This window comes from Gallinula chloropus (genome assembly GCF_964237585.1).
Source record: "Gallinula chloropus genome assembly, chromosome: 12".
NCBI lineage: Eukaryota > Metazoa > Chordata > Aves > Gruiformes > Rallidae > Gallinula > Gallinula chloropus.
In genome coordinates, this window is record NC_140097.1 from 21,263,213 (window position 1) to 21,289,554 (window position 26,342).

General features: G+C 47.5%; 1 protein-coding gene across 1 annotated transcript; it reads right to left on the bottom strand.

The window, feature by feature from the left end:
• Positions 1-1,537: 1,537 nt before the first annotated feature.
• ITIH4 (inter-alpha-trypsin inhibitor heavy chain 4) lies at positions 1,538-22,133 on the bottom strand (the record flags this gene model as incomplete). Its single annotated transcript, XM_084269818.1, has 23 exons — positions 1,538-1,878; positions 2,495-2,597; positions 3,259-3,413; positions 5,384-5,558; positions 6,210-6,323; positions 6,783-6,821; positions 7,142-7,387; positions 7,742-7,774; positions 9,023-9,058; positions 9,899-10,053; positions 10,656-10,795; positions 11,326-11,508; positions 12,896-13,077; positions 14,565-14,709; positions 15,137-15,198; positions 15,664-15,832; positions 16,896-17,012; positions 17,895-18,023; positions 18,108-18,218; positions 18,297-18,459; positions 19,078-19,182; positions 19,589-19,749; positions 22,059-22,133. The coding sequence occupies 23 exons, from the start codon at positions 22,131-22,133 to the stop codon at positions 1,803-1,805; spliced, it is 2,874 nt and encodes a 957-aa protein (XP_084125944.1). The 3' UTR covers positions 1,538-1,802.
• Positions 22,134-26,342: the final 4,209 nt, after the last annotated feature.

Below are 26,342 nucleotides of genomic sequence, written 5' to 3' on the forward strand. Positions count from 1 at the left end.
CTCATCCTGATGGGGACTTGAACCACCCGGTATCTGCTGGGAAAACCACCCGTCGAGCTGCAAGAGACCCAGGAGACTCCTGGAGTCCATGGATGACAATTCCTGGTTCAGTTATTGGACAGACCGACCAGAGGTGACGTGTATCTGGACCTGGTGCTCACCAACGTGGGGGAGATCATTAGAGGTGTTAAGACTGGGGACAGCCTGGGCTGCAGTGACCATGCCCTGGCTGAGTTTGTGATCTCGAGGAATGTGGGCCTGGCAAAGAGTGGGATCAGGACCCTGAACTTCAGGAGAGCAAACTTTGATCTCTTCTGTGACCTAACAGGAGCTATCGGAGAGCTGGGTAACATTCAATCAGCGCTTCTTCCAAGCCCAGGACTGGTGCATCCCTTTGAGCAAGAATTCAGGAAAGGTGGCAGAAGACCTGGATGGATGAGGAGGGAGCTAATGAGTAAACTCAAAGGGAAGCAGAAGGTCTATGAATTGTGGAAAGAGGGTCAGAGCACCTGGGAAGAGTATAGGAATGCTGTCGGGGCCTGCAGGGACCTGACTAGGAAGGCTACAGCCCACCTGGAAATGAAGCTGGCAAGGGACATAAAGGATAATAAAAGGGTTTTTTTTTTTAGGTATGTGAACAGTAAGAGGATGACCAGGGATAATGTGGGTTCCCTGCTGAATGAGGTGGGTGTGCTGGTAACTGGGGATGCTGAGAAGGTGGAGATACTGAATGTCTTCTTTGCTTCAGTCTTCACTTCAGAGACCCCTTGGGACTCCTGGACTCCGGAAGAAAGAGAGAGAGTTTGGGAAATGAAGAGCTTCCCTCTGGTCGAGGTGGGGGTGGTCCAAGAGCGTCTCAAAGGGATCAATGCACATAAATCCATGGGCCCTGATGACATGCATCCAAGTGTGCTGAAGTGGTGTATTTATGGGTTCAAAGACACACAGGAGGTGATATTCTAAAACACAAAATCAGTTTGAAATTGAAATGTATGAAAAAAGCCCCGAAGGCTAAACCTCCAGCTGGCACTCCAGGGGCAGAGGTCTCTGTGTGTACGACTCCCCCGGAACGTCACTGCTGCGTACTCCGGGCTGCTTTGAGTTCTTCGTTATTTGTACAACATCTTCCAATGTTTGCCAAAATTGCTAAATTTCAGGGTTGTGACACTGACTTTTGGAACAAGCCCATGTCTGTTTTGCAGTGAGGTTTTTAGAGCAGAGCCTCAGAAACTTTGCAAGGAGGAACTCATGGTCCTACTGCCACTGTCATCAGCTTTGAGTGTTGTTACAGAACGACCTCCAAAGAGCCCTAATTCAGCAAGGTTGCTCTCTCCAAATAAAACCCAAAAATGAGAGAAATGGTAAACAAATATGGCTTTCAACTTCCTGCTCTTTTCACAAAGCACACAGTTCAAGAACACTGCCATTGGTAGAGTCTGGACATCTGTTACTGCGTGCATGAGACGGCTGCTGGATTGGGCGATGCCCCTACTTGTTTCTATTCAGAGACCTAAATCCATGTGTCTGTATCAAACTGTGAGCTGGTAAGATCAATTTTATTGAGTTCTTTCACATAAATCTTTGACAATAGAACCAAACTCAGCATTGGAAACCATTTTAAAATAGCAAACAGCAAGAGAGCACATTCTCATCTTGAAAGTAGAATTATTTTGAGGTTAAATGCTTGTGACATTTAGATATAGTAGCAGGTAAGGCTTTAACTGGGATTATCTTGGTGAGAGTATCAAAACTCTTTGGAAGAGCATCATTTGCATAATTTTCTTTCCCAGAAAACTCTTTTTCTAGGGAGTTACATCTATGGCCCAGCAGGAAATGGGATCATTGGTTGACTCAAGCCTGTAATCCTTCTTGTATTGCCTGAAACAAAATCAAAACAAGAAAAACGTGTGATAAAAGCATCAAAGCAGGCCCAGGAGTGGCCTTACGTTTGGCACCAGGAGTTGGAAGGACTGAGCCCGGGCAGTGCTCGAGGCAGCAGTGATGGGGATGGACACACAGGTGATGGGGACACACTGGGACAGTGAGCAGAAGCTGCGTGCTCACGGCCTTCCTGCCACAACACAAACACTGACAGCAGCTGAAGTGCAACATTTGTTTCTCATGGTAACTCCAACAGAGGCAAACCCCTCCCTTATGCATGCAAATGAGGCAGCAGAACCTTAATTTATTTGATATTTTTATCCAAACCATAGAGCCATGGTGTGATGTACACACACACACACACACACACACACACACACACACCCACACACACACCCCCCTTACAAAACAGGAGCCTTGAGCCCTGCATCCTCACTTGACAAGAACAAATTCAGCCTTTCAGGGAAAAAATCAAGCACAAGTTCCTATTATTCACTACAAAGAGGCACGTTCTTACAGACTCCTTTAGTGTAATTTCTTCTGACATCTGGCATTAGCTGATAAATACCTCTCAAAGTACATACATCACACCCCCTTCTGCCACACGTCTTACCTGGTGGCTTTGTGGTCAGATCCAGACACATGCAGAAGTCTTTCGTTGGCTCTCTGATTGATGCTGGAATTATTCTCAAACTGTGCTTTTGAATAAAATTGACCTAAACAACAGACCCACAAATTACTCAACATTACAAACCATCTCTGAGCTCGCTGTTTCTTTAACCCAAGCAGCAGCTCTAATACCAGGAAAGCAGCCTCAGAAAGCAGACAGACAGAGTTCAGTTTTTGAAATTACTTCAATTTTAGTCCCATCAAGATCTTTGGAGTTGAGAACTCCAGGACTGGCTGCCCTTCATTCTGTAACCCTGACTGTTTACAAAGTTACCTCCATTATTTAGAGTCCATTATTTAACACTGAATGAATTTGCTGAAAATTCCCATTGTCCCATGGCACTGTTGAGGTTAAGGCCAACTGGTATTTCAGTTTTATTTTAATTCTTTCTAAACTTAAATAATATACCCTAAATAGGCTATTTTAGGGTTGTGCTGCTGCTGAGTGGAAGAGCATTATGCCACATTTCCAGGAGAAGGTCTGCTTTCTTTGCAGGACTGGACTGCTGTGCAGTGAAAGGGGCTGTTGGGTGGCTGGAAATGGTAAATTAGCAGTAAAGTTTCTCCAGAACCCCCTGAAGCACAGCACTGCTGCCTTGCCTGCCCACTGCTTCTCACGAAAGCTTGGCAGGGCCAGTGGAAATAAAACCTGAGTGAGTAGTTAGGATGTGGCTGAACCCTGCCCCCTCCCCATATTCTCATACGTACCCAGAACTCCACTGACGTGGTCAGAAAAATGGTTGGTGTTCAAGAAGTACAGCCCAAGGAAATAGTCTGGAACCTTCACCAAGGAAACCTTCACCGTGACTGTATCGGACACCGAGACGGTGACACCCCTTCCCTTTTCAACAGAGACTCTCAGCCTAGGAAGTAAATGATGATGTTATTTCCAAGAAGAATATGAAGACAGAATTAGTATTTAACTAGCTAGCAATTAATTAATGAAAGGGTTTAACTTTTGCCTTTTATGTCCTTGCAATTCCATTTTTCATGATCTGTTGGTGGTTATTTTTAAGGTAGAAAATATTACACAGCCCCTCTGCTACACAACAGAGCTCTCCTGCATGCAAATACCCCAGCAGAAAAGAAAGGTTTGCTGATGGAAACACCTTATTGTCTATAGTGACAAGAAATGATTGGGAAAAAAACAACTGTTCAACATTGTAATGAGCAAAAAAGGGAGATAAGAAAATAATTCAGTCTGTTTTATGAAGGAAACCGATACTTTTTTCTGGGATACCTCACGAGTTTTTGTTAGTCCCTGCCTTTCTTCCAACCCATGGAGTTTCCTGTGGCCCCTGGACTGGGCCAGCAGAAGACAAACACCCACTGTCACCTCGCTCCCTTGCAGACCAGGTCAGACACAGTTGCACCCATGTGTGAGCCGGTGTGCAAAGCACTGCGGCGGCAGGGGCTCGGGGGCTGGTTTGAAGCAGGAGGATCATTCCCTGGGGCAGATGATAAATTATAGAGGGGCATAAATCCAGCATGGTCTCAGCTCCATTAGGATTACAGGCTTAACTGAAATCAGCTGCTTTAGAACTGCTGTCACTGTGCAGGGCTGTGTCCTGGTTTCGGCCGGGATAGAGTTAATTTTCTGTCTAGCAGCCGGTGTGATGCTGTGTTTGGGGTTGGGATGGGAGCAGTGCTGGTAACACCCTGACAGTTTAGTTGTTGCCAAGTAGGCAAGGACTTTTCAGTTGTTCATATTTCTCTGCTGATGAGAAGGCAGGAGAGGGGGAGCAGGGAGCAGGGCACAGACAGAGGAAGATGTGACACAGCCAGGACCAGTAACCCAAACCAGCCAAAGATCCCTACCAATGATATCATGCTGAGCATTAAGGGGGACTGGTGGGGGGGGAGCACACAGCTCCAGGATGCAGTTTTTTGGGGACAGTCCAGCTTCAGAACGACTCTGAGCTGTACGGCCTGAGTTGTGCAGTTTGATGAGACACTGCACTGTGTATTTTGCTATAAAGTCCTATTATTGTTATTCCTCTCTCTCTGCTGTCCCAGTAAACTGTCCTTACCCCAACCCATGAGGTTTGCCTTTGGTTTTTCTTTTCCCCTCTCCCTCTTCCCCCTGCTCCAGCGAGAGCGGCTGCGTGGTGCTCAGCTCCCAGCCAGGGGCAAAGCCAGGCCAGGCTGCCTGTCATGGAGAGCATGCTGCGTGTCCTCTGCCCCAGACCAGCATCAGAGCCAGTCTGAGGGTTATTCTGGCACTGCAAATAAAGCTGGTGGAGCCAGCTACATTTGGCTTTCCCGTGGTAATGAGGCACCCTGCTCTACTTAGCCTGACAAATCAAGTCCCCATTTAAAGTATTCTTCCTCCAACAGCTGGTGTCTAGTTACAGGCAGCTATTCAAACACTTTATGCCTTCCCATAAGGAACAGTCAGATGCAAGTTCTTGCTAAAACTTCAGCCTGTGCAGAGCCAACTGGTGTCTAAGTGGGACAGTAAATGTCAAAGCCATCACTTCGTAGTACTGGCTGTGTGGCTAGTGAGCACAAAGTGCCCGGTTGGAGCAGGCACGCTGGTGGCACAGGGGTTGACATGCACTGCAATGGGTTCTTTTCTGTGGGACATAGATGTTCTGCCTCTGATGCTGAAGCAGAAAGGCAGGCTGGTGGCCCAGCTGCTGTGATTCTCTTACACAGGCACGGAGAATGAAAACAAAACACCTTGTTTCCTCCCCACATGGTAAGGTACCCTGCTTCTGCTCACACAGAGTTACTCCTTCGGTGGCAGTTACTTCAAGCAGAAGCAGAGACCTGGGTGACAGATCAGACTCACGTTTACAAGTTTGGGACAGGACAGGGTGGTGTTTCTTACCCCTGGACTGTGGAGGTGGCCGACTCCATCCATGGCAAGCGAGTGCTCTGGTTGTTGTGGCTTAGGACAATCTCAGCCGTGGAGACGTGAATTCGCGCCGGGGGGTTCACATAGGTCATTTCAAACCACACAAAGCGGTTGGTCCTGCCCCCGAGCTTCCCTGTCACAGTGAGCCCTTGGACAACATTGACACAGACTTGTCACATGGCAGTGCCTTTGAGGGCTGAGCAATCTCAGTACAACTGCTCCAGCCTTGCTGCTGAAACAATTTAAAGGTCTCAAATCTAGCTTCAGGAGGCACAGCACCCCTGGATTTCAGATCCATGTGCCCCCAAGGCTGCAGTGGGGTCACCAGAGTCTCCTTACCCCCCATGATGCCACCTCTTCTCACAGAGGTGCTCCATGATCAAAGCAGCTGACAAATGGTTCCTGGGGCCACGGCTCCTCTGGGTCCAGGCCCACGGAGAACCTGCAGCATGCTAAGAGCGTACATCCCTGTTAGCATGTGGGGACCATGGGGTTTAGGGTCTTTGCATCCTCAGAAGCCCTCAGGGGCTGGGTGGGGGAAAAGCCTCAAGGTTGGAGGCAGGAGGAGGAAGCAGCAGCCCCCCCACAACCTGACCTATAAGAAGTGCCCTCAGCCGTTGCACAGAGGGAGGTAATTTTGTCTAATAGGGAGGAAAAATTAACCACAGCCTCTCAGGTCACCACAAGGCAGCAGGTATCTCATGGGCCTGCGCAAAAGGGGGTTATTCCCAAACACTCCAACTGCTCCTGTAGCCCCAGGTGACTCTCCTTGGCATCAGGGGTAACCTGGCTCACTCACCTTGCTCCAGATCTGACAGCAGGTGGACAGAGGGCTGTGCGTTGCCATTGATATTCAAGCAGATGATTTCATTATGTTGGGGTAATTCCAAGAGAAGCTGTGGATACTCGTTGGCTGCAAAGCCAGGAGAGCAACGTTAGAATGCAAAGAAAAAACAACTAGCATGCGCCCTAAGTACAATTAATTCATACCTAAAGTATTAATTATAGCTCTTCTAGATTAGAATGATTAAAATCAACTCGGTAATAATTACTGAAACGTGCACCCAGACACAGCATCTTGATACAATTGAAGGCAACGTGGTTTTAAATTTGGAGTCTTCTAAGGACAAGTCCTTAAAAAGCCATCGTACCACTTCTCTGTTGGGGGTTATATCCTCGTGCCAGAGAGGCTTTCTCATGGGATACAGGGATATGTTTCACTTATATGTGGAAAGAACCAGCCAAGGTTGGCAAGGAGAGGTGAAGAAGGGTTTCCTTAGGGTGACTGATGCAGTTGGAACAAACATTATTGTCTGAAACCCTGAGCATTGCAGCTACAGCAATTATTAAATGGGACTAGTATAATACTTACCAAGAGGTTGTACTCTCACTTCCTCTCTTAGCCTAGCACCTGAAATAATTCAAATGAAGTGTTTAAGGAAACATTTCTCTGGCAGTTGGCTGATCCCTGGGAAGCTTGCTGGGGCAGGAGCCTTTCAGCCAAGCGCTTCGCTGACTCCTGCTAGGGGTTTGCTCCAGCAAGATGTGCCAGTGGGGAACGAAGCACAGGGCTCAGTGTCTGTAACTCTTCAGATCAGCCGTGCCACACTCAGCCTGCGCTGCAGGAGGGCTTCCAGCTGCACTTTTGGTGGCTGCCACGCAGCGCCAAGCCCAGCAGCCCTCCCCCCCCCCCCCCCCCCCAACCCTGCTCGCTCGCGGCTCAATAACTACCTACTGACAGCTTCTTGTTGCTGCCGGGCTGGGACTCAGCGTGCCATCGACCTGAAATAAAAGGTTTTCCCAGGATTGTGTTGGTTTGAGGGCTCCTGCCTTGCATCTTCCTCCCCAGCCTTTCCAAATGGGGAATCCCTCCCGCTTGCTGACTGCTGACTTCATGTACTGCCACCACTGCATGTGTGGAGATCCTTCTCTGCCCTGTGGGAGCTCCTTGGGATGCCTCTGCAGAGAGACTTCCTCCTAGGAGGACAGGCATCGTCAGCATGCCTGTGCCCCACACAGGCTTCCCACAGCAAGCCCCAGGACTGTTTCTTTCTTTACACCCAATTCCCTCAGCTGGCTACTACAGGCTTTCCCAGAACCTTCACATTTATTTTCAGGGGGTATTTCTGAAAAGAGACCAAGATTATATTCAAAAGTTTATACTTCATTATAAAATATCTGCAGTCTGAGATAGAGGTAATAAAACCTGAATTGTATATGGAGCAGGCATCCACAATCAAAAGGTTGTTATTAAAGTCACATGGCTACAACCCTACTCATGAAGGGAACGTTCAGAAATTATTCTGAATAAAAAAAAGGAGAGGCACTTACTAGCAAGTGATCCACTCCTCAGTCTATAAGCACCTGGAGAAAGAAAAGAGGATATCTGTTTTATATACTGCATGGGAGCATTTCTAACATCACATCTGAAACTCTCCAGCTGCAGCTGTCTTCCTTGCCTGACACAACCTGTCTGTGGGGGTGAAGTCCAGAGAACATGAGCACCAAACCCTGGGAAGTATGTCCAGCCAAAGAATGGACGTGGTCAACAACCACCAAGAGCTTTGTGAGGAAGGGATTTGTCAAATGAGGTTTTACTCTCTGCTAGATGTCTGGGGCCTCCCCTGCCTTGTGCTTGGGGACAGAGGGGGGGATGGTGCCGTGGGTGCAGTGGAGCTGGGTGTCCCCAGCGTGAGGGCAGGAGCTGCTGGTGCAATGGCAAGACCAACCGAAGTGTAGGGCAAATCCCCTGGGTTCCAGTAGCCAGCATACTGCCTGCCCCTTCTCCTCCCCAGCTGCTCCAGCTGGGCTGGTCCATCACGATGGAGAACAATGGTGCTCAGTGATGCTCTGGAGGGCACCAACCCCAAATCCACCGGGGACATCCCTGTGCCCTTGACCAGCCATGTCTGCCCAACCATCACAGGGCAGGCAGGGCTTGGCACCAAACTCTGCTGAAGCTGCCTTTGGCTGCAAATGAGATGAGCTGTGCTGAGCCCTCTGTGCCCCCCAAGCAGGGCAGGATGGTGGAGCTTTGGGTCAGGGAGATTTCTGCTATTGAAGTCTCCAGTGAAGCTTGAATCAGGAAACCTTCAGAGAACAGGGCAGTGCTGGAACTCCCTCAATACATTGCTGCAGAAGAACTAGAGCAAAACCAGGGCACTGCTACCATAGCTGAGATGATCAGATTAATAATGCTGAAAGTTTAAAATTAGTATTCAAGCAGATCTATTATTTCCAGAAAGAGAGGAATAAGTACCTAAATCATCCTCAGAAGTCACTCCAAAATATCTTTCAGTTAATAATTTGGCAGGTACTTTGCATGTGGTGGGATGAAGCAGAAAACATCATTAGCACCATTCACTTCAACGACTTTTCCTCATGAGTGAAGACAATTTTGGCCTTCAAGACTTTCTGAATGGAGGATTTTCTCCATGTTAGCCACTCAAACCCCTCGCAGACCTTGGCAATCATTGCTTACATGTTGCTCCACCTATGTTCCCAAATCTCAGATATTTCCCTCTATAGGACAACCACAAGCTCTTTATTTTTTCTTTATCCCATTAGAAATTATTATAGAAATACACATCTGGACAAGAAGAAAACATTTACCTCCTCCTACTGGATACATTCTTAGCTTCTCATTATCTAACACAAAGAAGAAGGACAGGTTAGTGTCACACTGTCATCACCCATGACTTTACCCATGTGCAAACCAGATAAATGGGACAAATGGGTGCTGGCCTCCAGGTGATGAGCTTTATCCTGTTAAAGGATAGGTAGACAGAGCATGTGCAAGAAGACTCCCAGTGATGATGTACTTTACTCCCCTACATTAATGTTCCCAATTTAATGCTATAGAGAGAAGTGTGGAATCTGGGGATCTGACTGATGTTTATCAATATCTGAAGGATGGGATGGAGGGGGAATGGGCAGCCCCTTTTCAGTGTCTGTGGGGACAGAACAAGGGCCAATGGCTGCAAGTTGGAGCATAGGAAGTTCCACAGCAACATGGGGAAGAACTTTTCCCCAGTGAGGGTGAGGGAGCCCTGGGACAGGCTGCCCAGGGGGTGTGGAGTCTCCATCTCTGGAGAGATTCCAGCCCCGTCTGGACGCCGCCCTGTGCAATATGAGCTGGGGAGCTGCTTTGGCAGGGGGTTGGACCCCATGGGCTCTCCAGGTCCCTTCCAAACCCTACAGCTCTGTGAATCCCTGTGCAGGAGCGATAAGTTGCAATTGTTAAATTGCTTCTAATTACCATGTAAACAAATTCTTCTCCATTTGAATAGCAGTGCCCATTGCACCACTTCACCTTTGAAAACAATCCTGCCTGATTTCCTTTGGAAGGAAGCTCATCCTTGAACTCCTGCCTGCAGTGCGGTGTGTTACCACCTTACCTTACTATAGAACCCACATATACTGGAGGGCTACACCAAGTTATCATTAACAGCAGCACATTTCAGGGGGGATCTTCAATGCCCCTTTTACCAGCTTCGGTAGGTTTGTTGGCCAGCTCTGCCTGCTGCTGGCCGGCGGGTTTGGTGACCACCATGGAAGTGAGGGGTGTGACGAAGCTGAACCGCAGAGACAGGTCTAAGGCTTGGGCTTCCAGGCTTCTCTGGTCCTCTTCTTGTGCTGAAACACTAAAGTCTCAGTTAATGATGAGGAAATAAGGCACAGAGACCACGAGCAAGCAGGCTTCAGATTGTTCCTCATACTGGCTATGTCTTAACAGGTTTATATTTTTTTTCTTGCTGAGGGGTGAGTAGTTTTACTGGGAGAAGCTTCATTATTATTTGCAGCACTGGAGCCTATGTATGGTTCAAATGCATAAAAATAATAGACACATCATCTAGGAAATGTGTTATGGACATACTGTTCCCTTTACTAGCTTTTGCCATTCACTTACCTACAGACTGTATTTCTAGATGTGTAACAACAGTTAATTAAAATGTATTTAAATCAATTTCATAGTCATGGCATGAAGAATATACCATATTTTCATATATATATGTACATATATACACACACATTTAATGACACAGTACTATCATATACTGAAAGGCACCTCATGTTCCTCACAGAGTAAAACAGTATTTTTCCAGTATGTTTTTAATATGCTCCAGTATATTATGTTTTTTAATACTCCATGAAGAATCTCTCTGTTTCTCTGTGGTTTTGCGAATGAGGAACTTGTGTTTTAAGAAGTTAGAAACGTGTAATGCAAAACATTAAAGTAGCTTACGCTCTTTCCAGCAGCTGCTGAATGGTTAAGTAAGCCCACAGTCTCTCCATGAAATTTCCAAAGATGTAACTTTGATTTTGAAACACCAGCTCCTTCTCTTTGACATTTGCTTCTTCTTTAAGGGTCAGGTTACTAGCACGCTGAAGTGAGAGACAACTGATCATCAGAATAACAGGCTTCTTTTATAGTCACACTATTAAGAGCATGTTTCAGTACCAAAGTGCCTTTTTGTGCTTCAATTTTTGTCCTTTCCCATTGGAAGATGCAATTCCAAACTACCAAAGCAAGTATCTATTTTGGATTTGGATTTCTGGACTTGAAACAAAGTGGAAAAAAGGGGGTAATGAAATCATTGTTTCATCATTTTTTGAGATATTTCAGATTTCCTTTTTCATTCTAAAAATACAAACCAGTTTCCTAAAAATGCTTGGAAGACCAAAATATGACAGTTTTGAAAGGATTAAAGCTGCTGTTTCTTTATTTGTGGACCTACTCCAAGGTTTTTCTTTTGTAGCAAATTCAGGAGAGGAAAATTCTCAAATGGGAAAAGAGATAAATGCCCAGATGTAGAAAATGCATCTTGCACACAAAAGGCTTCTTGAAGTCTCTGATTGCAATGTAAAAGGCAGGAAGGGGATGTATTTTTCACAGTAGAAAACTAAACACTTACTGACTGAGCTTTAATTTCTACTGGGAAGACATCAAGCTCGTTGCTGAGTTTTCCAGATACGATAATTTCAGATCCTTCAAAAAACAGCTTGAAATTGTTCTTGGTTAATCCCTCAACGACATTTTCTGGATACTGCATTTCAATTCTCATTAATATTGGAGTAGCCACCTCTTGATAAAAGCCCTAAAGAGAAGCAGAGAGAGAGCCTGCACAAATGACTTCAATATGATGTGAAGCAATATGTTGAATGTCTAATCACTTAAAAAAAGGGAAATAAAGCTTTTTTTCTTCAGCAGTGTAAAAAATTATACTAAAAGTTCCTTCCCAGGGTTCACCAGACCTCCTCCAGCCAGGCTGCCCATGCCAGATAATCAATTTCCCAATGTGACTCGTTTACCCAAGCAGCATCCCCATCCTCACCATCCCACCGATGGGGGTGTTTTGCCTTCTCAGAATCACAGAATCACCAGGTTGGAACAGACTTTTAAGATCATCAAGTCCAACCATTCCCATCCTAAGCTAAACCATGTCCCTGAGCACCTCATCTACCCTTTTTAAACACACCCAGGGAAGGTGACTCAGACCCTCCCTGGGCAGCCTGTTCCAGGCACCAACAACTCTTTCAGGGAAGAACTTTTCCCTCCCATCTGCTCTGACCCTGCCCTGGGGCAGCTTGAGCCCATTCCCCCTTGTCCCATCTCCTGTCCCCTGCCTGAAGAGACCATCGCCCACCTCTCTGCACCCTCCTGGCAGGGCAGTGATGAGGTGGGGAGAAGGTCTCCCCTCAGCCTCCTCTTCTCCAGGCTGAACACCCCCAGCTCCCTCATCTGCTCCTCAGAGGATTTGCCCTCCAGCCCCTTCCCCAGCCTGGTTGCTCTTCTCTGGACTCGCTCCAGGACCTCAACGTCCTTCTTATGGTGAGGAGCCCAGAACTAGACCCAGCACTCGAGGTGCAGCCTCACCATTGCCCAGTACAGGGCACTCCTTTTCAGATCTGTCTTTTTAAACTCAACTAGCCCTGAGGATTAAAGTTCTCTGTCTGAACTGGGGCTGGCATTAAACAAATCCAGTCTCTGCACAGCATCAAAACAGGTAGAAGTTGCTTCCCAAAACCAAGAATGTCCCAAAAGTCAGAACTCTCCAGATGGGCAGGAAAGACCCAGGCTGGTGGTACTGCTGAGCCAGTTTGCCTGTATGTGCCTCAGACTGCTCACTGGGAAGCCGTAACAAACAGCTTCCACTGGTGCTACAACAATCGTTTTGAAATCTGGCCCAAGAACTGAAGTTTTTCCATTGCCTCTCATGGACAATTTGTCTTTCTGCAGAGGTTACAGAAATGTGTGATTCCAGGTTTGTCCAAATGCAGCCAATTTGAGGGGAACTTCAACTTTGAGCCATGATTAGGGTACAGCCCCTCAGACACTCCAAAAATTGCCTTCCTCCCTCCCCAGCATTATCTGATAAATGCAAACCCAACTCTTCATCTCAGAAAGGTTGTGACATTTCAGCTAAGACTAGACATAAACTGCAGCTGATAGATAGATTTTCTGGGGCCTTCCTTAGTCCTGACCTGGAGCTGCAAGGCTGCATCAGCATTTTCATATATACGTCGTGCTATTCCCCCATTGTTTAGGGCCATTTTCTCCAGGAACTTATAACTGACATCAAACCCGAAGCCAAGGCAGAAAAGAGCATATTTGCCATTGACAGCTTTCTGAATGTTTTCTTGAATTACTTCCACATTATTCTCACCTGTAATCGAAACAAAAACATACCCTGGTTTGTTTGTTTTTCTTAAAGTACAAAAGGACAGCAGCAGGTTTCATGGAAAATTCTGTGTGAAGCATTTTAAAAATAATTCAAAGGAAAACACTAAAAATACCTGGGACTGAATTCTAACTGAGTGGCAGGTAGAAGCACCACTCTGCTTATGGAGTGTCAGAACCTGGTTCTCCCCACTAATGACTTTCACTAGCTTCTACTCGTGTCATCATGGCTAATTGCAAAAGATTTTACAAGATTATGGGGGCCAGAAGAGGTTTTCTGGACAGAAAGGACAGAGCTACAAGCTAGCAGTGCTAGGGATGGAAACACTTGCTCAAGGTTGGGAAGAGAAGTACCACTAACAACCACGTATGTGAATTCAAAGAATGGATTGGTTAACAGTGTAATTCAAACAAGCTGCAAGTTATCTCAGCTCCTGCAGAAAAGATTTTCACACCTTCATCCTATTCCCTTTGAAGATCTGCTGATGACTTGCTATGGAGAGGTTCTCTAGGGGCATTTCCAGGCAGGAACTGGCATTACGTGTAGCAGCATCATGGGAGCAGCTCCAGTCTTTGCCTTTCAGCCTGCTTTAGCAGGCAGTGTACAAATAATGTATGTATTTGCCTGGTGCTACCTGCCCCCTGCCTCCCTGGGCCTGGTTTCCAGCCAGCAGATGCACAATGTGCTCAAGGGTATTTGAGACTCACCATGGCTGGGCTGAGTGGGCAGGACGGGAGCTGAACTTTATTAATTAACCCCAGCCCTGAAGCAGCATGGCTGGCATGATCTGGATGGCCAGGAGGCTGACCTTACTAGAGGGTGCACATCTGAAATAATGCTGCTGGCCTCAGAGAGATGCTGGTGCCACACAGAACTTAGATGATAAACTCCTGTTTGGAACCAGAGATGTTTGTGCCACTGCATCTGGTGTTACTGCTCATCTGAACCCATATTTCTGTCTCAACTCTCTGGTTTGGGAAATCACAGCTGATCACTAGTTAAGAGCTTGACATGGAAAAGAATGCAAAACAAGAGGCTCCTTGGAAACATCTCAAGTTTGGGGCAAGGAGGGTGAAGAAATCCAGTCGCTCTCAAACAGGACTGTGCAGGAAATATAGAAAATACCCGTGCTCCAGCTCTAAGTATTTTACTTTCACATTTCAGCTGTGCCTGGATTATGTCCAGCAAATCCCTTGAGTTTATAAACAGAGAAGCCAGTGATACTTAGCAAAGCAGTTCCTAGCTAAAGGACGTGCAGTCATAGGCAGGCAGGCTCTGCCACGGCTTCTCATGGCCCTTGCCAAAACAGTCTCAGCATCGACCTCTCTCCGCCGCGGCGCTGGACCCAGCAATACCTCACTCTGCTTATACCAAAGCTCTTCTGAAACACAGACTATGTCTATCAACATCTGGGGTGTACCTGTCAAAGGTAAAAATAATGAAGGACCACTGAGGCTCCTCTATTTACTCACCAGACGTGGGCTGCCCGTCCGTCAGCAAAATAATCATGGAGACGCTCCGTTCTGGCAGCCCCTCAGCTTCATCCAGCACGCTCACAGCAGTGAGCAGGGCACGGTTGATGTCTGTGCCTGTAAGGAGAGAGCAGGCATCGCTCACCTAAAAAGGATAATCATCTGAAGAAGTCAGGGTGCTTCATCTGCAGAGGCACTGCAGAGATGTAGGGACGTAATCCTTCGGAGAGATGAGGATTTAAGGGCTTAGCCTACTGGGCTTTATTACCATGTGTTATACTGCAAGGGCAGCGCTGGAGTGTTCTTTTGGAAGCATTTTCCACACATGTCATGGGAAACACAAACATGTCTAAAGCCATTAACAACGGTTTAAATAAACACACTGTCATCCCTTAACCTACAGTTAGAGAAATACCTCCCAGCCTTATTTGAGAAGCCAAAGGAAAGAGCTGGGCACAGATGGGTTTTATTGGTGTTAAATAAAGCCTTGGGTAAGAAAAAACGTTAGTATTAACAGCATAATGTTAATGGGTGTTACAGGCTTTTGGACATGATTAAAGCTAAAATAATACAGTGTGCTGAGCAATGCAGTGGAAATGCTTCATGCCTATTTTGACTGGTTTGTTTCTGTAGCCTGGAGTATACACAGGAGCATAACTTTGGATGCATTTTATTTTACAAGGGGACCCTTGACATTTAGAAAAAAAAAGAGAGAGAGAGAGAGAAAATCAGCAAATTGCTGTCAAATGTTGTGTGAATTACCTTCTATCTTAAATAAAAAGAAGAAAGTACTACCAGGAAATCTTCCAACCACCTCTGTTAGAAAAACCTGAAACACAACTTTGTGACTTCGACAGGTGATAGGTGTGACGTAACTGACTATATATCCGTATCATAATGTAGTTGCCAATCCTCCCACTCCGATAACCAGCCTTTCGATGCCCCCATCATCTATACTTGTTAAGAACTGAATGTTTTGTGAGCACTGATTTTGGCAAGAGTACAGGACTAACAAAACCAGTGATTTTCTTTTTCCCCTGAGCAGTGTGTTACATCAGTGCATGTTTGTGGTTACAAGCATCTCACTTGTGCCTTTTACCTCCGCTGGCCAAAAGAGTTTGCACAAACCCTGCAGCACTCGCCACGTTCTCTGGGGTCGCTTGCAGCAAAGAGCTCCTCCACGTTGCCACTTTGCTGTTGAAGGTGATAAAGCTGAAATGATCTTCGGGTCGGAGGTCTCGCAAAACCTTCAACAGGGCATCCCTGGTCTGCTCAAAGGAGAAAACAATTGTGCTGAGTATTTCTGCTCCTCTGCCAGAATCACCATCACCGTGTGCCAAGCAGGTATCCCTACAGCACTGCTCAGGGTGCAGCCCTGTCGGGGAAGGCAGCAGGCCTGCCAGCGGCCTGGCTCTCCTCACCAAAGACACAGGCCCTGACAATACCCTTGTGTTCCTGTGAGGCAGGAAAGTTCCTCATGCTGAGAGGATTTTGATAATCACCTTCTCAAAACACAGCGGCCTTGATGACAGGGGTACAGACTGCCCTACACCAAGGAGGAGTTATGGGAAGGTATTTGGGAGTAACGGAACATGTTAAGAACCAGCCAGAATAGATGGGCGAAACAGCCAGTGTGCGGATGCCTTTAGACATCACAGGTAAAGTAACGATGTTTGGCTGTAAGAGATGCTCATCAGAACCCGTTACAATCACTAACCAATCAGTGGGGTGTAAACAGTGTATAAGCAATTAGCAGTTTCTCAGCTTGCCACGTCTGCAGTAACAAATGTCTCTAATCTGTGTGATTTCACCCAAGAAATGGCTTCACCTAAAATTCCTATTGAATTGCGTGTTGCCCATCGCTGATCTCCACACAGCCTGATGTCCTCGTTAAGTCCTAGTGGTATTTTTCAGGTTGGGGCCATCAGAAATGGCCGATTCGCTTATCTTACAGACCTGTGAGGGCTGTCACAGCCATGGCCACTTGCTGCCAAAGCCACGGGCACACAGTCATTAACGAAATCAAACGAGACAAGTTACTTCATTACAGAAAAAAATAGAAGCAAAATATTCTACAAAGACACAGACAGCAAAAATGTTCAATGCCTTCATGTTTGATAGCTGTCAGGATAGCTGTATCCCAAAAATGTTGCTCTTCCATAGCTTAAATCCACACATATGTACTGCCAAGCATTTCCCCAAGTCTGGAAAGAGTGCTGCCAACAAAACAGCCTGTGTTTTGGGAGCGAATGTCAGTGACTTCCCTGGCAGACTGGGGTGGTGTTGTGTGTGCCTGACGCAGGCAGGGGTCAGTGCTTTGGGGTAAATTACCTGCTCGATTTTCCTGCCTGCCATGGAGCCGCTTCGATCGATAACGAAGATGACGTTTTTGGGAAACGCCGGCATTTCACGGGGTGCAAAGTAATGCACAAAGTACCCGTTGACAATCTGAAAACACAGGACGTGGAACCACCTGTAAAGCTACTTCTAAATAAATAAATACCATGTCTCAACACAGTGGCATGGGAAGAGGGGAGGGTGCATGCTCAGCATTCTGCTCTTCTAGATAAGCACAAATCAAAGCACTATTAAAATGCATTTCCTAGCTGGAAGTGAGACTATCTGTAGAGAGCAAGTTACAAAAGAACAGTGCATCTACACACATGTATGTATTTATATGTATTTTAAAATACTTTAAAATAAATACATAAATAATGCACTTCAGTGCCATATGGATGGTATATCTGTCTTATCACTGTATATTACCTGCTTATTATTGCCTACAAACACATTTCTGCTCATTACCTGTGACTACTGTCTTTTAGCACACCTATGGAGCCTTCATTAGTGAAATGAGATCGAAAATAACATACTTTATTCTCTAGAATAAGCATAGGTCCATAAATACTTGTAACTTCCTGCTCTCTTTAGTCATGTCTCAGTTGTCACAAAACATAAACCCCCCAAGCAGTCATTCCAATAGTTATATAAATCATGTTCCTCCCAACTTCATTTACAAGAAGCCACAAATACACCTTAGACCAGCCAAAATAATAATAAAAAGATTATAAAGCGGTGATACAGATTTGCTATTGAAACAAAACTGGAAAGATTGGTTGTTTTCCATGAATGATCCACGCTTGCAACGTGTCTGGTGTCTCTGGGGATCTACCGAGCATTGCCACCAGTTCCTGTGGCCTTGGACTGATGGAAATAGCTTTCCCCGTCACTCTTGGTGTTTCAAAGGGAATGCCACTGTTTTGCCAGTTGCATGTCACATTCACACGTGCCTGTGCTCTAAAAGCATTTTTATTTCTATTTTTTTTTTACCTGTATGTCCCCTGCAGTGGCCTCTCTCTTAACGTCGTAGCGCACCACAAAATCCCCATTGAGGAGGGTTTCATCAAGTTCAGGATTTACCTTCTGTTGATCTATGGTCGGCTTAAATGAAATATGAGCCTGCCAAGCGATCAGAAGCAAAGATTTAAAGCCACATAATGTAGAGCTGCCACCGGCAGTAACATCTGGCAGCTGCTGCTTTACCTTGGTTTCGTTCTGCACTTTGGTGAGCGCCTCAGTTAACTCGTTTGTCATGAAGGTGCTGTCTGTCTCCAAGAAGCGTATGCCCTGGGGCTCAAAGATGTGCACATCAATCTGAGCACGGAGAAGAAGCCAGTGTCAGTGTCTGGAGGAAACGCAGCCGTGCCCGGAGCTCGCGGTGGGGCAGCTCACCTGGAAGTGTTTCACAAGCTGCTTTGGTTGCACCTTGATCAGGAGCTCCAATTTGCCCAACTGACGCTTCAGCAGCTCCTCATACCTTAGCTCAAAAGTGACTTTGCTGGCAGCTGCAATGTTGATGGAGACGTGAAACTGCTCCAGCTTTCTGCCTGTGCTCCTTGGAGAGGGGAGAACAGAGATTTACCTCCTGTGGGGAAGGTCTGTGTGCAGTGGCCAAAGTTGTGCTGAACAGCAGCCAAGGAGCCACATGGAATAAATAATAAACAGACAGTGGTAGTAAATCTTAGTAAAGAGAAGATTGTTTGAACATGGTGGGGAACATTCTATTTCACATGCATGCCACGGGTGCTGTGCATGCGGGCTGAGAATCGGAGCAGGACCCTTGGCATGCTTCAGGCTGGGATCAAGCAGAGCAAGGACCAAATAGACAGGAAGCACAGATTAAACACAGCCTGGTGCCACGGTCCTGTGGGCCTGCAGGAAAGCAGATCCAATGACTGAGCGTCATCACAGCCTGGCACGGAGCTCCCCCACACCAGCAAGTCCCACACAACACTGAACAGTGCTACCTCCCACTGAAACCCACTGCAGGACCAGATAGAAGTCATGCATATATGTGAACACACACCCCCCCTGTCCCTCTCATCAGAACCCAAGGCTGCTTTCCACATTTATCCCCACTGAGAGGGGGCTGGCCCTGGGGTTTAACCCAGCCCAGCCAAGAGAGGAGCAGAGGAAAAGTGTTGGAGCAGCTTTACTCAGGGTGATAACCTACTTGATGAGGCCGGCGCTCTGCCCGTGTGAGACAGCAGTGTCATACTCCTTCTGAGCTGCAGCTTTCTCCTTTATTATTCCTGGGTATACTTTACCATCGATGGACCTGTTTGATTCCCATAGAAACTAATTAGTTTGTGGAAAGTGTTTTGGAGAGAGACAAGGGGAACACAGCACTTGTAGCCCTTGGGGCATGACGAGGGGACGCTGTTTGCCTCCCACATCCCTCCCCATCCAGGAGGATGCCAGGACCCAGCACACCACACAGCCCTCCTCCCTGTGGGGTCTCAGTGAGGCTGGGCCTGGAGAAAGACCACCAGTTTGCCCCCCATCCTATGCAGCAGGCAGCCTTGCCCTGGCCACCTTCTTTCTCTTTGGCTGCGTACTACTTTGCTTCACGGAGCATTTTGCACAGGACCCTCCTTGTGCTTTCTGCTCAGCACCCCCTGAGAAGAAAGATGAACTGGCCCCAGAGCTGCCTCCTTCACACCACAGGTAAGGGCTGGTCCTACATGGAGAAGTTGGTGATGAAGGCGGTCTTTGGTAGCTCCACTTCAAAGGTGGCCTCTCTGGACTCATTGGCTCGGTTGACAACTTTGCTGGTGATGACGGTGTGAGCGAATCGGGACGTGACCTTGCAGTCCACGTGGAGGCTGTAGATTTCAATAGCATGCTGGGGGAAAAAAAAAATCAACAGGCTGAAGAAGAAACACTCAGTTGCTAGTTCTCAGCAGTCCTAATGTCACCGAAAGAATCTGGTGAAGGAACGGACTGTTAGAAGGTCCATCTGGGCCTGGGGAGGTGGCCTGCCTGCTCCTTCACACCTCTGCAGCTGTGACCACAGCCCCACCAAAACCCACAGCTACATCTGGGTGCTGGCCTTTCCCAGAAGGTTTCTGCTGAGCTTTTTTTCTGTGGTCTTCACTCCTTGTGGGACTCTGAGGCAGCTGCTGTGTCACCCCAGCACACCACCTGAGGTTAACCTCAGAACAAACAGGTGCCTCTAAGCACTCAACCCCTGGCAAGAGGTTTAGCTTTTCCCATGACTATTTGTTCTCTCAGCTGTTGATTTTTCTGCCTGTTTTTCAGCTCGGTGTCTTGTGTCACACACGATGTTCAGCAGGTTGGGCCCCCAGCCCCTTGCTGGTTGCACAAGCAGTGATGCCCTTTGAGCACTTCTTGTGTTTTCCCTGGTCTGGTGCTTTGAGGGGTCCCAGCACTTGAGGGAGGAGGGCACCATCCCAGAGCTGCCCAGAAACACCCCCGGGGTAGCTGGACTGGAGAATCTGCCTCTGCAAACCCCCTCCCTTGGTGTATGGGATATCTGCTTTAAAGGCTTTACCTGCATTTCAGCAGCTGCCTAATAAGGGTTGATCTGGACACAAGCAGCCTACACATTAGTCCTACAGCTTATTAGAATTAAAAAAGATCACCATACATCTATTTTTACTTTTCCAGCCTCATTTTTCTTTTGAATGTCTAATGGATCTTTAGTTATTCTGATTATTCAGCTCCCGTACTTTGCTCACCAGTTAAGAGCATCCTCTGGCCTTATCTTAGTCAGGGCACTGGCTGAAATTCAGAATTTTAATCCCATTAAACCTGGCTGTTTGATACAAAGCTACAACCAGGGCTTTGTGCTGGAGCATCAGTGTGAGGTGTTGCAGCCAACACAGTGTAACACGTGGCTGTTCCTTCTCTCATTGTGCATTGCCAGAGTGTGCTCCAGCTCCTGATGCCTAGTGGCAACCCTGGACAATGGGATAAAACCTCTAAACATTAATTGAGAGAAAGATTTCCTGACCCTGGCAGTCTTGGTGCCTCTCCCTGCCCATACCTCCCTGCTGCTCTCCCTGCTCAGGCTGGGATCTTCCCTCCTCCCAAAGGCTTTCCTTTTTACCTCTTCCCAAATGGTTTCTTGGTATCCCTGAGCACCTCTGTCCCATCCACCACCCTGCCACGCTCAAACCTGCCTGCAGCACATTCAGAGGGGAGGTTTTGCCATGACCAAGCAGCCCCAAGCCATGGCTTATTGGGGCAGCACAGGCATGTGGTGCCCATTGCTGCCCATGGAGCATTCTTCTGGTGCAGGAGGAGCTTGACCTGTGCAATGCCAACCCTGTGCCAAATCCCCCCTGCTGCTGAAGGGCTGCGGTGGGGACGGATGGGGACCTGCATCTCCTGCCCTTGCCCAGCCCTGGCAGCATTTTAGGCTGTGAGCAGCACAAATGAGTGTGCAGCAGGGTGCAGCACAGCGAGGGGCATTGTTGTACATATAGTTCAGGGAACAGAAAAGGACCAGCCCCAAGCATGTACCCCAGAGCAGTGCACCACGGGCCCATACACCATGCCCACAGCTTCTGGCAGAGCCCTCGGCCACCCCTGAGGCAGCCCCAGGACCCAGCCCTGCCTCCCAGAAACCCACCTACATTTCAGTACATTTCACATCTTTCTGAACAGGTTTGATGGCAATAACCTTCCAACACGAGGCTTTCTCCATCTCTCTAATACTGACATTTTACAAACAAGACTTGTTGCAGGCACCCTGATGACACAAAACACAGTTGTCTCCCCCAGGTGGTACAAATAACCATCTATTCCCCTCTTTTCTGTTCCATATGAATTATCAAACACCTGTCAGAAACCTCCTGGCACTGCAAAGGTCCTTGTTTGGTCCTGCTGTAACGGCCAAGATCCAAACCTCATGTGGTGGCCGAAGGTGACCCACTGATCCCTCACATTTGATGTTTTACATCTCTAGGGAACAGTGCAGTCACATCTTTACACATGTTCTGCCACATTTATACCTTAACAGCCCAACCAACCAACCAAAAGGGCCTAAAATGACCCAGACCTTGGAAATCACGGCATAACACACCTGAGGCTCCGCATGCAGTGGGTACCGGAGGAGGTGCTGTGATACCACCAGATGACCAAATGAGTAAACAAGTCATTAAAAAAAATAGAGCAAATAATAAATACCTTTTGAGCAACAGTTTCTGCTAATATTACAAGTGAGGAGAAGACCACCAAGGCGAGAAATGTTCTCTCCTCCATTTTGGAAAGACCAGATTTTCGAATGAAAACTGGGTTTGTCTTAATCAGTTAATGAGTAACTCATGTGTGGGGATATTATGTAGACTTTGAAGAGACCCAGAAACTTAGTATTTACACATTAAACATAGATAAAACTCAGTTAAAGTTTATTTTTCCAACAGATTTTTTGAATTGAAATTAAGTTAAGAAATTATTAGGTTTTCTTTTTAAGCTTAGCTCTTGTTGCATTTTTGGGTGCCTGAATCTCTACCATATCCAGCAGTAATAACTTGCAAGGGCACATCCTTACTGTTATTGCAGGCACTTCAAGGATTTGGAGATTGCAGACACATGCAATATCCACGTGAGCTATTATGGATGGTGACTACTTCAAAGCTGGTGCCTCCCTGCCCAAGTAGCCCACAAGAGGTGTGGCGTGGGGCTCTTTAAATGTCCCTTCTTGCTTCCTCTGACACACCACAACCCCGTTTTGCCAAACAACAAAGTCAGTTGTGGCTTGTCCTTAGCTAAACCACAAACCCAAAGTACTCAGACCTTGCCAGGAGCCCCCAGGGACAGAGTCCAGGCACTGATGTATGCAGATGTAACTGCACGAGGACGACACAATCCCCCGCCCCAACCCCACAACCCAGCACAACAACAGCTGTGCACGGGAGCACATCTGGCCTCATCCAGCGCTGTCACCAGGGTGATGCAGCCAGCCAGGGACTCTATAAAGCTGCCAGCCACCCAAGTGCTCAGCGGGGCTGTTTGCACCCAGGGTTAGCACCAGCAGAGCTCTGAGCCTGACGGTACCTGGGAACTGAGCACGGAGACGCTTTCACTCCTCTTTTGTCATAAAAATGGACCTCATGTGAAGGTTTTGTTGGCCAGGCATTGGCCCTGGAAAGAAGAAATTCTCTTACAAGTCCAGCTTTATACACAAATGACGATGGCCAGTGCTACGTGAACATAACTCCTAAAACACACGCTTACTCACGGCTTTACGCAGCCTCCAGCACAACCATTCAGAAGAGATTTTTCCATCTAAGTACTTGTTAACTCCTGCTTCCTCAACAAAGCATGTTAAATGCCCTGTGGGCAAATAATTGGGGTTTGGGATCTGAAGTAAACAGACCTTGGGCAGGACCCACTGCAAAAGTTTGTCTTCTGAGCTCTACATCTGGAGAAATCAGGTGAGAAATGGGGATTGGGGAGCATCCCTGTCGTGAGCTGCTGCTGTGCAGCTTGTCTGGGCTGCTCCTCCTGTGGCTTCCTGCAAAGCTTTCCCAGGGTTTCATTTGTTCATTCATTCCCACTGCAAGAAAAGAAAATGTTTGTAATCTTGAAACCATCAAGAGAACAGGAAAAAAACCCACCATCTGGGGCTGCAGTTCAAAGGATCTCTTTGGCATGTGCAGCTGCTGTGTCAGCCCCCTGTGCCTATTTTTATGACTGTACATATGTTAATATGTATGTTAATGTGAAGCCTACCCACGTCTGTGAAGATGTGTGATGGAAAGACCCCCTCTCTTGCCAGCCCTGAGCAGGTGGAGGCTGATTCCTGCCCCCTCTGCTCTGATTTCCCTGCAGTGCCAGCTCCAGGGTAGCAGACTGCCCCTTTGCAACTGAACCCTCTGCCTCTCCGTGCAAACCCACTTTTGCATGTTGCTTTTTAACAGCATTCCCCACCTTCCCCTCCCCTTTATAACTCTGTGGTAGGTGATGCCACTAAGTTTGCTAAATTAATGCAAAGAACCTGTGGGAATACTCACAGCTCTCCTTCCTTTGCTGCTGTTTTGATGGACAGTGTCCAGGAGAACATGCTTCCAGGGGCCTGGAGTTTGCACGGAGACTCTAAGGCAGGGCTCAGGAATTTACTGCATCCACAGACATTTACAAGTTCACTGTGCAGGTTCCTGGCCAGGTTTGTGCTTTAAGCAGCTTCTTAAAACAATAAACACTGCTTCCAGGCAGATTGCTTATATTACTTGCAAACCTTGTAGCAGGACATATAAATATATATATTTTAAGAGAGAAAAGTTACAAATTCCATGCATTTGATCAACTCCTACAGCTCATGTAATGCTTTAATCCCTCAAAAGACGCAGGATTGTACCCTTAGTGGCCTAAGATCCCCAAGAGCCAAAGTCTGAGCTTTAATTAAGTGGATCTGTCATCAGTTTTTTAATACTGATGTGTGAAATCCCATGGATGGGAAATGGCTGCTTTAACCACACAGATTTAGGCTGTGCAGTTGACTCTGCCCCACTCCTGGGTGCATGGAGCAGGCCAGCACCCAGGGAAGCTGTGAAATCCCTTTGCAGCTTGGAAGATCAGCTCAGCCTCGTCCCCCCCGGACATGAGCACCCTGCCCTGTTCCTGTACAAACCACAACGAGAGTCATGCCTGACCATACCCCGTCCCCACCAATGCCCCATCCCTGCTGCTGCTGGGGCCCTGTCCTGCAGCACCCTGGAGCTTCTCATCTGAGGATCGAATGTGCTGTGAAATGACTGCAGATCACCTTGGAGGAAGCCTCTAAATCCACCATCTCCAACAGGAGATACTTTTGAGTGCAAAAGGACCTAAGACCTCAAAGCCTGGGGCTCTTCAGACACTGTCGTACAGATCGGGGCGGGGGAACCACACACGGAGTGGGGATGGGGATGGGGGGGGAAACACATTTTCCATGACTGAACTTGCTAGATTCACAGGAATGAAGAAAAACGTGGCAAAATTTCTCCAGGCAGCTTTGTGTTTGTTCTCCTCACCCACAGATGTCTCCTGCCCTGCATGGGCAGCAGTGACTTTTCCAGCACAGTCACGGGGCTGGGGCTGGGAAAGGATTCCCACAGCTCATACAGGAGGGCACAGACCCCACTGACACAAACGGGGAGCAACTTCATCCTAGGGATACACTTTTACTTCTCCAATGTGGATTTTCTTAGTTGAGGTCCATCTTAAAGGTGGTACTGAGCACTTACTGTCACACTGGGAAGCATCACACAGGGAATGATGAGGATAACCTGGAGATAAAGCCATCAGCAAAACCCCAGGTTTCTGGCAGACAACTTACCTTGCTTCCCTGTCACATCCGTGCCACAAGCCCACGGGACACAGAGGGTTCTGTGCTTTGCTCCATTGGCACCCACACACCTGAGACACAGCACCCTTCCCCTCCTGTGGCCCACCCTGCCAGAAATGTGCTTGTCACTCACTCGTGTCACCCAAAAGAGAGCAGTGATGTCACTTTGCCCCACATTCCCTCTCCACAATCTTTCTAATTTATAAGCCACCTCCTGCCAGTTTATCATGGACGAAGGAGGGTCTGTTGAACCTGAAGCAGGGGTGGCTGTTCCCAGGGTGCTTGGGTTTGCCACTGTGTTTTGTTTTATCTTTGAAGTGCTGCAAGGCAGTTTCTCAGAGGAAAAGGCCGTGCCGGGTTATTGTGAGGAGCTGGGGCCCTGCTGAGGCGCAGCAGCCAGGGGACTGAGCCAGCAACATCCTGGCTGCAAATGATAATCTTCAAAAGTAAAACATCAATAGGGCAGGCCAATGCACCAGTGATATAATTCATTTTCTAAGGAAACCCAAATGATTTGCTGTTGCCTTACACACAACAGCATCTCTGGGAGCGTCATGGGTGTCAGTGTGTTTTATCTGTCAGGGCTTTGGGACACAAAAGGCCAAGATGATATTCTTCACAGGTCACCGAGACCTTCGATACCACTTTTACCTCTTAACCAGGTCTAACCTGTGCAAAGCAAAAGTAAATCCTCAAATTCAAATGGCTCCTACCTTACCATGCCCAGAGGTGCTACCAGGGATTCAGGGCTGCGAGCAGGGCAGCAGCTGCCAGCAGAGCAGAGGGTCAGCCACAGCTGAGTGCAAAGATCCTGCTGGGAGGCAATACCCCCATTTACAGTGGTGGGGGAAAACAGATTTGTTGCTTAATGCATCAAATGAAGATGTAAACAGAGCTGCAAACAAAACCCCTTCTGCTGAGAGCAGGTTTGCTGTGGCCCAGAGATGCTCAGCTGTTCAGTTCTTCGGTCGGGGACATGGTGCCTGTGCTGTCACCCCGCTGTCACTGCATCCCACAGTGCCTCAAGGACCCAAGAAAAAAAGCTCTTGGGGAACGGGCAGAAAGTCTTCCCACAACACTGGACCTCCCTACAGAGCTGCTTGTGGGCAGAGCATGGCCCTGGTGCCCTGGGGGGCTTGTGG